Below are 14,432 nucleotides of genomic sequence, written 5' to 3'. Positions count from 1 at the left end.
GAACTTGTTTGGCTCCTTCACTGTTGCATTCCCAGGACCCCGAACAGTGCCTAATATAGCAGGACAATATTTTCATTGTCTTTATAGGCTCTAAGTGATCTACCCTTACTTTTCTGACCTTGTCTCCTACTACTTTCTTCTTAGCTCACTGTTCCACTCACAGTGAACTTGCTGTTCCTTCAACACGCCAAGCTAGTGGTGTTTGCACTTGTTATTCCTTCCCTGGGAAGGCTCTTCCCCCAGCCTTCCTCCACATTCTTTAGGTCTTTGCTCAAAAGTTACCTTCTCATTTAAGCCTTCTCTATTTGAGAATTTAAAATTGCATCTCCTAACTCTCTGCCTCTTTCCTTGCTTAATTTTTCTCTATAGCACTTACCAGTGTTTAATATACTACATAATTTACTATTTACTTTATTGCCTGTTCACCTCTACCCCTCATGAAGTCTCTGTTGAATCCTCAAAGCCTAAAAGAGTATCTAGCACAAAACAGCAAATATTTCTTAAATGAATGGATTTGTGAAATTAATGTATAAATGAATATCAGATGTGAAATCCTTGGGACGTGTAAGATATCATAATGGGTAATAAAATTATTTATGTCAACAAACAGTCTTAGCGGTATTCAGGCTTATACTTCTCACATCCCTGGCACCGAGTCCTGCACACAATAGGGGCCCCAAAAAAGCTTGTTTGAAGTTGATAGCTGGGGGTGTGGGTGGGCAGTTTACGACGAGAAGCACCAGCTGGCCCCGCCCCGGCCCCGCTGGTCCCTCCCCTTCCCGCGGCGGCCCCGCCCCCGCATGGTGAATTCCTTATAGGCGAGTGACGTCAGGCCGTTTGTTGTCATTGGCGGCTCCCAAGATGGCGTCCATCATGGAAGGGCCGCTGAGTAAATGGACTAACGTGATGAAGGGCTGGCAGTACCGTTGGTTTGTGCTGGACTACAATGCAGGGCTGCTCTCCTATTACACGGTGAGACCTCGGGGGGCAAAGCTCCGAGTGCCTCGGCGGTCTCTATCTCTGAGGGGGGACGGGCTTTTTGGTAGCCGGGTAAAGGTTGCTAAACTGGGGGTGCCGCCGTACGAGAGGGTTCCCTCGTGGGGGAAGGTTTTACGTCCAGGATAGCCAATGAGGGTGAAGAAGATGCTGGCGCAGCCAATAAGCTGGCAGTGGCTGTCTGATTTATGGGTTAGGGGCGAGCCGCGTTCCTTTTTTTGGGTCTGGTATTAATCTGTGGTGGGATCCAGCGCAGATATAGATGAGTGAGGGTGATCGTAGCCATGATTTAAAGTGTCAGGTCGCCCAGTCCACGAGGTTCTCCCCACATTGTCATGAACTTGACATTGGCCCCTCCAGGGCCTGTAGACGGCCGCGCCCCTTAGTTTCCTTCCAGGGATTAGAGAGCTCTGCCTTCTCGGAGCAGCGGTCAGACAAGCTTAGCCAGGTCCTAAAGTAACTGGCTCTCCCGCAACCCGAAGCCGAAATCTCTCCTGTCTGCCCAAATTGAGTGTTTCTTTCATGGGATGCACTCTTCTGCGAGAGGCGAGCCTAACCGACACCTTAACTTTTGAAGCCAAGGACTTCCAACACAGGAGCCTCTTGTTAACGAAGAGAATGGCTAGTGCGGTGTGTCCTGAAAGTTGTACTCTGGGGAGGGCTGAGTTCAGGGCTTCACTGTCGTTAAACGCGGATCAGTGCCCATGGGCAAGTGCACGAATTGCCACGAATCTGTCTATCCCTTCTACACCTACAGCATTAGAAACGGAAGGTGGGTGGTATTAGAGAAATTACTTCCAAAGTTACTGTCTTTGAATGGTGTATAGTTAATAGCCAATGAAAGGGAGGAAACCACTTAAAAGGACAAAATAGAATCCTTTGAAATCTTCAGAAAGTAATAAAAGAAAAAATATCATTATAGAGGAAGGGTTAATGTGAGAAGTGGGGACATTAGTATTTATTTTTCATTTAAAAATATTTATTGAACTCCCGCTATATATTAATTATTACTGCTTTGGACTAGGTGTGTGTGCACACATGTGGATATTCACCATTTTTTCCCCCCTCTGGAGCTTATATTCTAGTTTAGTGATTCCTATAATTCATTTTACAGTAACTATGCAAGGTAGGTATTTTACAGTTTTGGAATCTGAGGCTCCAGGCTTTTAAGTTATTTGCTAGATCACAAAGCTAGCAGTAAGTGGTGTAATCAGGATTACAAATTTCTTGGCTTTCTGACTATTTTCACTGCACTTCACTTTCACCTCAGGGAGGAGAAAAGTGCAAGCTGTAAGTTACTAAAGGCAAGTCTGCAGAAGTAAAAAAAATATATAACTTTCAGCATCCTTTAACTATCAACTTCCTTGCTCTATATACTTTTTTAATGGGAGGAAAAGACCAAACCTGAATGAGATTTAAACCCATCATTCAAGATTATCTTTAGGTAGCCATGAAAGTGAGGCAACTGAACATTATATACTGAAAATTCTGGGATAATGAAATCCCATGGCTTAGATGCATCTAAAGTAATGTTGGGTTTCAGTAGATGTGATAATCAGAAAATCCCATGGACCTTTCTAGCCTATTCAAGGTAATTTCAATAAGCGGCACTATGGAATTAAGTTAACTCTACAAATCCTAAATTCTAAATTCTAGGCCTGTACTGGAGCCCTAGCTAGGGTTCTTAGGAACTCTTAGCCCAGACAGAACCTTCCTTCTTCCTGTTTTTCTTCCTTTAATGTATCCTTTGCTGCCTCCCTGCCCTTTTAGTTTTTGAATACCTTGATAGATCCTTGCCTTACTGGCTAAACACACTTTTCTTTTTTTCCATATACTCCCCTGCCTGCCACTTAATTTCTCCCTTCTGAGACCACACTCTATAAAACATCATCATTGCCAGCTGAAGGAGGTATCATATTTCTTACTAATAGATATTTTAGAAGGCTTCCCCCCCCCCCCTTTTCTAGTTCTTTGGTGTTAAAACATTTGCTTGTAGAGAAACAGCAGAGAAGTATAAAGTAAAATGATCTTGTGAAAATAAAATGATACCTAATCCCAAATTAGAGGAGGTCCAGCAAAGATGGGAAGAGGATAGGTAATCACTTAAAGACTAAGTAGGAGACACATTGAATGTTGTCAATGACTTCTATACACTTGGACATTGTTTTAGTACATTAGGATTTGGGAGGATTAGAAGGTACAGTTTAGTGCATGTGGCTGATAACTTGGAGCTGCATCTTCCAGGAAGAGTATCTGAATTAGTTACATAGCCTTTTAAGCAGAGTGATAAATAGCAAGTCACTCTGTTCCTTGTTTCCAGAATCATTTAGGCTCTGGTCCGGCTCTATGGTTGGAGATCTGTTCCAGGGTGGCCATGAAAACCCTGAACTAAAGTAGATTGGCATTGGTTTAGAGTTGTCCTGTACTGAAAATTGATTATTGGGATAATCTCAGTGTTGGGTTAGAGTCACTGGGATTGCCATGGACTGAATAGATTTACCTAAACTTCACCTCAGTCTGAATCTTTTTCTCTGGGCCTGGGTCTAGACCTAGACCTAGACCTATTGTTCTCTGGGAATGGATGGTCTTTTTACTTTACCTTTCTTTTATTTTCATAATCTGTGAATTTTCTGTTTTTGAAGAAGAACTTCATGCAGTGTTGCTCTGTCCAATACAGGAACAGAGAAACTGATTATCTCTTCTAGGAAAGTAGATTTAGGCAGTCCTTTCAGCTCTAGTTCAGTATCTTAATTATTAGAAACAATATAATGTAGTTCATTCAGTAAGCAGTTAATAGGGATTGTATTGTATATGATGGAGATACAGAAGGTGAGAGAGTCTTTCTACCTAGAAACTTACAATCCAGCAGCAGACACCTAAACATAATTTCAAAAAAATATGATAAATTTCAAAACAATATGATAAATTCTACAATGGAAATAAGAATAGAGTGCTGTGGGAACATTGCCTAGAAAAGGTGAGGGAGACATTTGAGCTGAGATTTACAGGATAAAGGAAGAAAAGAAGAAGGGCATTTCAGGCAAGGGGAAATATGCACAAAATGGGAAACTTGAGAACATAAAGGTGCATTAAGAAGACACTGAGAATTTCTGAGCAGCTCTAGTGTAAAGATGTGTAAGGGAGATAACAGGAGATTGAGTGCAGAAGGCATTTGGAGCCATAGATCAGGCCTGGAGATGAAGATCTGTAAAATTATAGCATATAAATTATTATTATGTATTTTTATTGGATGAGATACCCAGAAAGGGCTAAGGTATAAATTTGGGAACACTGTGAACAGCCAACAATTTATGTGAATCATGATCACAAAAGAAGCTGAGAAAGGAAGAAAAATTGAGGGAGTTATAGATAAGTGAGGAGTTGGAAGGTTAGAAAGTGAAAGTCATGTCTTTTGTAAATTTATGATATGTTTATTGAGAACCTACTGTGTGCCAGGCAGTATGCTAGGCAGAGGCGTTAAAATAGTAAATAAAATGGAAATAATCCATGGTTTCATGATACCTAGAATCTACTGGGGGATACAGCAAGTAAGAGCTATGATAGGGGACATAGGATGTTTGGGGGCTATGTAGGTAGGTTGCTTGACTCAGTCTTGAAGGGTTAGAAAAGGTTTGCTGTGACCTGAATGAGTAGAGGCTAGCCATGTGAGCAGAGAGAGAGAACTGCTTGAGATGGAATAAATGTTTTTGGAGCAGACAAGAGTAAGGAGTTTGAGAGTTCTAGAGTTTGGTCTGTGAGATGGACAGCAGTGACATGAGCTGGAGAGGGAGGCAGGGGCTAGATAATGAAATGCTTTCTTAGCCTTCATGGTAAACCATGCTAAGGATTTTGAACTTTACCCCCAGGGCAGTGGAAAGTCATTTAAGTGTTGTGAGCACTTTTTATTACAGAAAAACTTTTATTATAGGGGCACCTGGGTGGCTCAGTCGGTTAAGCATCTGGCTTCAGCTCAGGTCATGATCTCACGGTTCATGGATTTGAGCCCCACGTCGTGCTCTGCACTGACAGCTCAGAGCCTGGAGCCTGCTTCAGATTCTGTGTCTCCTTCTCTCTCTGCACCTCACCCTCTTGTGCTCTGTCTCTCTCTGTCTCTCAAAAATAAATGTTAAAAAAAATTAAAAAAAATACATAAAAGATGATAGTAAAATGGATTCCTGTCATCCAGCATGTACAGTTATCAACATATGGCCAATTTAGTTTTGTTAATATTTCCACCACCCTTTCTTCCCAATTGGATTATTTTATTTTATTTTTATTTAATATTTTAGAGAGAGAGAGAGCTTACGAGTGGGGGAGAGGGGCAGAGGGAGAGAGAATCTTAAGCAGGCTTCATGCTCCCACAACCCTGGGATCATAATCTGAGCTGAAATGAAGAATCAACCATGCAACCAACTGAGCCACCCCAGGCGCCCCCACCCCCCATTGGATTATTTTAAAGTAGATCCCAGATAGACTGTATGTCATTTCATTTGTGAATATTTTAGATGTACTACTAAAAGTTAAGGTCTCTCTCTTTGAAAAAAATGTTATCACAATAGCATTATTAAAACTGAATAATACTAACATGTGCCTGGGTGGCTCAGTTGGTTAAGCCTTTCTTTCATCTCAGGTCATGACCTCACGGTTTGTGAGTTTGAGCCCTGAGTTGGGCTCTGCACTGACAAGTGTGGAGCCTGCTTGGGATTCTCTCTTTCTCCCTCTCTCTCTGCCCCTCCGCCATTCTCTTTCAAAATAAATAAACATTAAAAAAGCCAAAATAGGGGCGCTGGGTGGCTCAGTCGGTTAAGCGTCCGACTTCGGCTCAGGTCACGATCTCACAGTTGGTGAGTTCGAGCCCCGCGTCGGGCTCTGTGCTGACAGCTCAGAGCCTGGAGCCTGCTTCACATTCCGTGTCTCCCTCTCTCTCTGCCCCTTCCCTGCTCATGCTGTGTCTCTCTCTGTCTCAAAAATAAATAAACATTAAAAAAAAATTAAAAAAAAAGCCAAAATAATAATTTACTAATATCAGATATCCAGTCATATTCAATTTCCTTGGTTGTCTCAAGCATCTCTCCCTCACCAGTAGGTTTGAGTCAGGATTCTGAATAAGATCCACACATAAAATTGCATCTCTCTTTTAGTTTATAGGTCCTCCTTCCCTCTTTTTTTTCTTTGCCACTTATTTGTTGAAGAAACCAGATCATTTATTCTGTAGAGTTTTCTACATTCTGGATTTCACTGCAATGTTCTGTGGTATGTTTAAACATGTTCCTTTGTTGTCTGTATTTCCTGTAATACAGGAACTGTATAAACTGATAATTAGAGCTAGAAGCTTAATCAGATCCATTTTTTTTTCTTTTGGGTGAGAATTCTTCATAGGTGGAACATATTATATCAAGTGGCACATGATGTCTGATTGTCTTTATGATTTTAAAATTGATCAGTAGGGGGGGTGCCTGGGTGGCTCAGTCGGTTAAGCATCTGACTTCTGCCCAGGTCATGATCTCACTGCTCATGAGTTGGAGCCCCGCGTTGGACTCTGTGCTGACAGCTCACAGCTTGGAGCCTGCTTCAGATTCTGTCTCCATCTCTCTGCCCCTCCCCAGCTCGTGCTCTGTCTCTTTCTCTTTCTCTCTCAAATATAAATAAACAAAATTGATCAGTAGGTATAGATGAAATTTGTATTTTTTAAAGAATACTGTCATTACAGAGAAATAATTGGGTCATATTGACAGGACTTAGTGATTGGATGTGAACAAAATTGCAGGAGTTGTCTGATGAAATCCAAGTTTTTGGTTTCACATAGATGAATGATGATAGGGAAGACAAACAGGTTCGGGGAAAGATTGCTTTAGGGCATGTTGAAATTGACATAAAGATGTCCAATAGTATGGAATTTAGGAAAAAATCTGGATTACAGATCTATATTAGCTTTATACATGGAGAATTGAGAGAGTGAGTGAGAATAATTAAATAGGATGCTGAGAGACACCATTGGATTAGTTCTCTATTGCTTTGTAACAAATTACCCCAGAACTTAGTAATTTAAACTAACAAATATTATCATAGTTTCTGTGGCCCAGTACTTTGGGAGTGATTTAGCTGTGTGGCTCTGGCTCAGGGTCTCAAGAAGTTGCAGTCAAGACGTTGGCTGGGATTGTAGTCCTGTGAATGGCTTGATGGGAGCTGGAGGATCTGCTTCCAGGATGACTCACTCTCACATCAGTTGGCAGAAGGCCTCAGTCCTTACTGGCTGTTAGAAGGTGGCCTCAGTTCATCACCAGTTAGCCTCTCCAGACTAGACTAGTGTCATCATGACAGGGTTTATGGTTTCACTCAGAGGGAATGATCAAAGTAAAAGCAACAAGGAACTTCAGTGCCTTTTATGTCTTAGTCTGAGAATTCTGCCTTATTTTATTCATTAGAAATGAATCCTACAGTTTAGCTCACACTCATGGGATGGGAATTACAGGCATGGGGAGGGCAATTAGGCTCTACCTTTAGAAACGAGTGTCAAAGAATTTGTGGCCAGATTTAAAAAAATTATTTTTTAATGTTTATTTTTGAGAGAGAGAGAGAGAGAGAGAGACAGAATGCAAGTGGGGGGTGGGGGCAGAGAGAGAGGGAGACACAGAATCTGAAGCAGGCTCCAAGCTCTGAGCTGTCAGCACAGAGCCTGACGCGGAGCTTGAACCCACAAACCGTGAGATCATGACCTGAGCCAAAGTCGGCTGCTTACCCGACTGAACCACCCAGGTGCCCCTGTGGACAGATTTTTAAGTCACAATCACATTCAAGGGATTGGCAGAGAAAAAAAAAAACAAACTGTAATAGGAAAGTGACAAGGGACAGCTAGAGATACAAGAAAAACCAGAACACTGGCAGTCAAAGTGGGAATCGTGAGTTGGCTTAAATGTGGTTGAGAGGATTGAATAGGTGAAGTCTAAAAATATCCATTGAATTGATCAATTTGGACATACAGATGCCCTTAGTGAGAGCAGTTTCTGTGGGGTGGTAGTTGTGGAAGGAAGGCCGATTGGAGTGGTTTAAAGAGTAAATAAGGTATAAGAAGTAGAAAAAGTGAGTGCACGTCACTCAAGATACTTCATTTTGAAAGAGGCAGAGAGGAATATGGAATTCAGGGGGAGGGCTTCTACGATAGGGGTTGGCTTAAATGTTGTAGAGACAGGAATCAAGGTCCATATTAAAAATGAGGGTACAGTGAGGACTTAAGAAGTATAGTAAAGCTTTAGATCAGTGGCCTTGGGACCTGGAAAAAGGAATAGCTAGAGACACATTAAAGGTTAATCAGATTGTTTGAGAAACTAGTTGGGAGTATAAAATATAATTTGTTTCATCATTACCCCAAAATGTTTAACTCTCTTTCTTGATTTGCATTGTTTTTATAACATTTTGGAGAGAAAGTTAGAAACAATGAATTAGTAAGTTACCAGAGCCACCCAAGGTATTATTTGCAAAAAGAATCATTAGAAAAATCATGTGTTCTTTGCTATTACTTGCTGCCTGGAAGAGACTCATAATGATATTGCATTTCAGAACCACTGGTAGTTGAAACACATTCAAGTGTTATTCGGCAGTCCTTAGCATTGTTTTGGAGGATGATCAAAATTTTGAAAAGCTTAAGAATATGTGTTTTTCCTGCAAAGATGTAGAAGAGGTAGTGTCAGATTCTCCTAGGAAGATACCAGCACCACTCCCATCAAACAAAAGTGAATTTATACTTTTCTAAATAAACTGTTCTTGACAGTTTTTATTAAGCTTAAATGGTATGTATTAGAAATCCAAAACTAATAAAGTAGCTTTTGAATTGTAGAAGGAACAAGGGGCGCCTGGGTGGCTCAGTGGTTAAATGTCTGACTGTTGGTTTCAGCTCGGGTCATGATCTCACGGTTCATGGGTTCTAGCGCCATATCAAAGTCTGTACTGACAGTACAGAACCTGCTTGGGATTCTCTCTCTGCCCCTATCCTGCTGGCTCTCTCTCTCTCAAAAGAGATAAACTTAAAACAATAGTAAAATAAATAAAAGGAACAGAACAAAAATTGGATTTAATCTAAATGTCCTGAAAAGAAAACAAAGAAAGCTCATAAAATGGTAAGTGGTATCAGTGTGAAGAAGTATATGGAAATTTTATATCTTTTGCGTTCTTGAATACTCTACTCAGCCTTGATTTTTTTCCCTGTTTTAATATCCTTGAAACTTGCTCATTTAATTCTTTGGGGATTTAATCATTTCACGTTTGTTATCATTAGCTAGTCGTATCTAGAGTACATTCTTTATCTGTACAAGTTTGTAAACTCTACAATGGCAGTACTGAGCATTGTAATCTTCAAGCCTTACACTGTGGCACATTGTTGTTGTAGTGAATGTAATGTCCAGGGCCCTTAAAACTTGGCTTAGAGATGAGATTCAGAAGGCTGTTTTGGAATTGTTTTTTACACAACCTTGTAAATTTTGCAGATTGTACTAATAGCAAATATGTACGTTTTCATGCTTTATGTAAAGCCTTGTATCAACAACAGTGGCTTTTGTTTAATTATCTAGAGCCTGTAGAAATGTGTGGATCTTGTGCTTAGTTTGTTCCATCAGACAAGCAGTCAGCTCTTGCTTCTGTTGTAAGCAGTTTTGTTGATGGTAATAATTTGTGGAAGGACAGAAAATAGAGTTGTTCTCAAACATGCCACTCCGGTATGTGGCAATTGTGATAGGGTTAGATTTTCAAATAATTACATAATTCCAATCAAAGGTAGAACAGTACACAAGTGATTTAGATTAATAATTTAATTCCTTTTATTTCTTATAGAGAAAGGCAAACAAATGGCCAGTCCACTTATTTATTTTCCTTCTCACTTTATCATGAAGGATTCTCTTCATAGACTAGTTCCTTAAAAAAAGGGAATTTACTTTTTTTTTTTTTTTTTTTTTTTGCAAAAGTTAAGTTTACAAGGTACATGGAATCATACAAATGGAATTATATTCAAGGGAAGTGTTTTGAGGTATTCATAATTTTTTTAATTTCCCATTCACATGACAATGTTAAGATTATTATGAAAGTTGATTTTGTTTCCTGGAGTTTTGTTCACATTAAGCCTTCATGCTAAGATTGTCTACTCATTTCATTTCTTGCATTTTATTTTAGCATTACTGCTATAGCACAGGCGGGTGGATAAAATATTGGGTGAATATTTGCTTTGTCACTCTGCCAGATGTCTCTACATTCTCTCAACCCTTCTCTTTCCTCCATTATTTAGAGAAGGTCCCATGCTTCCGAGACAATGGAATACATTTAGTGGGAATACTTTCAACATCGTGTACACATGTAACTACCTTGTTACTATACCTGCTTTCCTGCCAACCCTTGCCTGCATCTGTCCCCATCTGAGTGGAAGAGGTAATCCTTGGGTGTTCTGATTTCAATCTGCTCACAAATTTTCATAGGACCTCAGTCTGTAGATTTTCTCCTTCATCTGCTTTTTCTCTACTCCCTTTCTCTCATGTAACTTCAACTTCCTTTTTATGTATGGACTTTTGTGATTTCTTTTTTCTTTTTCTAAGTTTATTTATTTATTTTTTAATTTACATTTTTTTTAATGTTTATTCATTTTTTGAGAGAGTGAGAGTGGGGAGGGGCAGATAGAGAGGGAGACACTGAATCCAAAGCAGGCTCCAGGCTCTGTGCTGACAGCTCAGAGCCCAATGTAGGGCCCAAACCCACCAACAGGGAGATCATGACCTGAGCCAAAGTCGGGTGCTTAACTGACTGAGCTACCCAGGCGCTCCAGTTTATTTATTTATTTGAGAGAGAGTGAGTACTAGCAGAGGGAGAGGGAGAGAGAGAGAAAGAGAGAGAGAGAGAGAGAGAGAGAGAGAGAATCCCAAGCAGTCTCTGTGCTGTCAATACAATGCTTGTGTATTGAGATTGAGTGGCCTCAATCTCATGAATCATGAGATTATGCGTGACCTGAGCCAAAATCAAGAGTCAGACATGTAAGCCACTGAAGCCACCCAGGGCTGCTCTTGTGGTTTGTTTTTAAGAATATTTATTTTGCAATATGACAATTAAACATCTTTGTTGTTGGGGTGCCTGGGTGGCTCAGTGGGTTAAGCATTCAACTTCGGCTCAGGTCATGATCTCAAGGTGCGAGTTCAAGCCCTGTCTGTATCTGGCTCTGTGCTGACAGCTCAGAGCCTGGATCCTGCTTCAGATTCTGTGTCTCCCTCTTTCTCTGTCCCTCCCCCATGCATTCTCTCCCATGTGCTCTCTCTCTCTCAAAAATAAATAAATGTTAAAAACATAAAAAAATCTGTGTTGTAACAATTTCACGTGGACATTTTGAGTAAATCTTTGGGTTGCCTGTTGCTTTTTGTTCTGTTTGGTGTGTGTGTGTGTGTGTGTGTGTGTGTGTGTGTAACAGTTTTACTGGGGTAGTAACTCACATACCATCTATTTGAAGGATACAGGTAAATGGTTTTTAATATATTCATAGAATTGTATAACCATTTCCACAGTCAATTTTAGAAAATTTTCATCACTCCCCAAATAAACACTGTTTCCATTATATTCGTACCAGTATTTCACCCCAGCATAGGCAACCACTAATCTACTTTTGGTCTCTATAGATTTGCCTATTTTGTACATTTCCTTTACTAGACTCCTATTATAAAACTATTCCTTAAATAATTCTAACATGGCTTCTTTCATTTAGTTTTCAAGATTCATCTATATTATAGCACATATCAGTACTTTTTACTGCTGAATAGTCTGTTGTATGAGTATTACACAATTGTATTTATCCATTCATCAGTTAATAGATATTTGAGTTGTTTCCACTTTTTTTTGGCTACTGTGATTAATGCTACTATGAACATTTGTGTACATAAGTTTTGGTGTGGACATATGTTTTCATTTCTCTTAGATATCTAAGAGTGGAATTGCTAGGCCATATGATGACTCTGTTTAACCTTATGAGGAATTGACAGTCTGTTTTTAAAATTTTTTTTTTTTTTAATGTTTATTTATTTTTGAGACAGAGGGAGACAGAGCATGAACAGGGGAGGGTCAGAGAGAGGGAGACACAGAATCTGAAACAGGCTCCAGGCTCTGAGCCATCAGCCCAGAGCCCGACACGGGGCTCAAACTCACGGACCGCGAGATCGTGACCTGAGCTGAAGTTGGACGCTTAACCGACTGAGCCACCCAGGCGCCCCGACAGTCTGTTTTTTAAAGCAGCGACACCATTTTACATTCCCACCAGAGGTATAAGGGTTCCAATTTCTCTATATCCTTGCCAATATTGTCATTATCTATCATTTTGGTTATAGCCATCCTAAGTGGGTGTAAAGTAGTATATTATTAAGGTTTTCATTTGTGTTTCTCTGATGGCTATTGATGTTGAACATCTTTTCATATGCTTATTGACCATTTGTATATCTTTTCTAGAGGAATATCTATTCAGATCCTTTGCTAATTTTTAGATTGTGTTACTTGTCTTTTTTATTAAGTTGTAAGACTTTTTTTTTTTATGTATTCTAGATACAAGTCCCTTATTACATACATGATTTACAAATATTTTCTCCTTTTTTTTTTCTTGATGGCATTCTCTGAAGCACAAAAAATTTTAAATTTGATTATGTCTAATTTAACTTTAACTTTTGTTGCTTGTGCTTTTGGTGACAAGAAACCATTGCTTAGAGGTGCCTGGCTTGCTCCGTTGGTAGAGCACAACTCTCAGTCTCAGGATTGAGTTCAAGCCCCACGTTGGGTGCAGAGCCTACCTAAAAAAAACCCCAAAAAACCAAACCCGTTGCTTGATCTAAGGTCACAAAGGTTTATACCTGTGTTCTTCTAAGAGTTTCATAGTTTAAGCTCTTATGTTTAGGTCTTTGATTCATTTTGAATTAATTTTTGTATGTGGTGTCAGCTAAGGGTTCTATTCTTTTTCTTAGATTTTATATTCTTTTTAATTTTTTTATTCTTTTGTGTATGGATATCCAGTTATAATAACATCAATTATTGAAAAGACTTTTTTTTTCTTGTCACCGTGTTGAAAATCAATTGACCATAAGCATGCAGTTTTATTTCTGAACTCACAGTTCTACTCCATTTATCTTTATGTCTGTCCTTATATCGGTGTCACACTGTTTCAATTATTATAGCTTTGGGTTTTTTTTAAATTTTAAAAAGTTTACTTATTTTTTTTGAGAGAGAGGGTATGCACCCATGAACGGAGGAGGGGCAGAGAGAGAGGAAGAGAGAGAGAATCCCAAGTAGGCTCCACATTGTCAGCATGGAGACCGACTCGGGGCTTGAACCCACAAACTGTGAGATCATGATCTGAGTTGAAATCAAGAGTTGGATACTTAGTTAACTGAACCACCCAGGTGACTCTCAATTGTTATTTATAGCTTTGTAATAAGTTTTGAAATTGAGAAGTATGACTTTCAGCTTTTTTTTTTTTTTTAAGATTGTTTTGTCTGTTTTGGGTTCTTGAAATTTCCATCTGAACTTTAGGACCTACTGACTTTTTTATTAACAAATTGACATGGTCATATTTCTCTCAAGTAGAAAAATGTCTCTTCTAATGCTGTGTCTCCCTGGAAATACATCCTAACCTCTCAAACCTGTGGAAAGTTTCTACATTGTATCTCTTTATCCATCTTATATTTACTCTGCAGCAGTCTTTACCTCCAGATTTTACTGAAAGTCCTAGCAAAGGTCTCCAGTGATAGCTTTGTTGCTAAACCCAATAGGTACTTCTTCACAATTAATTTTTTTTAATCGTCAAGAAATTTTTAATATAATTCATTAACAAATGAAAAATTATAAATCACGTGATTTTATTATATGATAACATTGACATTTTTTATATAAAATTTATTGTCAAATTGGTTTCCACACAACACCCAGTGCTCATCCCAACAGGTGCCCTCTTCAATGCCCATCACCCTCTTTCCCCTCCCTCCCACCCCCATCAACCTTCAGTTTGTTCTCAGTATTTAAAAGTCTCTTATGGTTTTTTACCTCCTTCCCTCTCTGTAACTTTTTTTTCCCCTCCTTCCTCCCCCTGGTCTTCTGTTGAGTTTCTTAGGATCCACGTATGAATGAAAACATATGGTATCTGTCTTTCTCTGCCTAACTTATTTCACTTAACATAACACTCTCCAGTTCCATCCACATTGCTACAAATGGCCAGGTTTCACTCCTTTTCATTGCCAAGTAGTATTCCATTGTGTATATAAACCACAATTTCTTTATCCATTCGTCAGTTGATGAGCATTTAGGCTCTTTCCATTATTTGGCTATTGTTGAGAGTGCTGCTATAAACATTGGGGTACAAGTGCCCCTATGTATCGGTACTCCTGTATCCCTTGGGTAAATTCCTAGCAGTGCTATTGCTGGGTCATAGGGTAGATCTA

The 14,432-nt window shown here is 39.5% G+C and overlaps 1 protein-coding gene across 7 annotated transcripts in view; it reads left to right on the top strand.

The window, feature by feature from the left end:
* Window positions 1-828: 828 nt before the first annotated feature.
* Window positions 829-14,432, top strand: part of OSBPL9 (oxysterol binding protein like 9) — a 200,845-nt gene continuing 187,241 nt past the window's right edge. For 5 of the 7 annotated variants that reach the window (XM_049617196.1, XM_049617194.1, XM_049617192.1 and 2 more), the window contains exon 1: window positions 829-972. In XM_049617196.1, coding sequence (XP_049473153.1) covers window positions 862-972 — 111 coding nt within the window. In that variant the 5' untranslated portion in view covers window positions 829-861. The remainder of the gene's footprint in view (window positions 973-14,432) is intronic. The other 2 variants (XM_049617198.1, XM_049617197.1) reach the window with 1 other exon arrangement.

Source organism: Panthera uncia, assembly GCF_023721935.1.
Source record: "Panthera uncia isolate 11264 chromosome C1 unlocalized genomic scaffold, Puncia_PCG_1.0 HiC_scaffold_4, whole genome shotgun sequence".
In the NCBI taxonomy this organism is placed as follows: domain Eukaryota; kingdom Metazoa; phylum Chordata; class Mammalia; order Carnivora; family Felidae; genus Panthera; species Panthera uncia.
The sequence above is the reverse complement of the archived record's forward strand: the minus strand, read 5'-3'. Positions and strand labels throughout refer to the sequence as shown.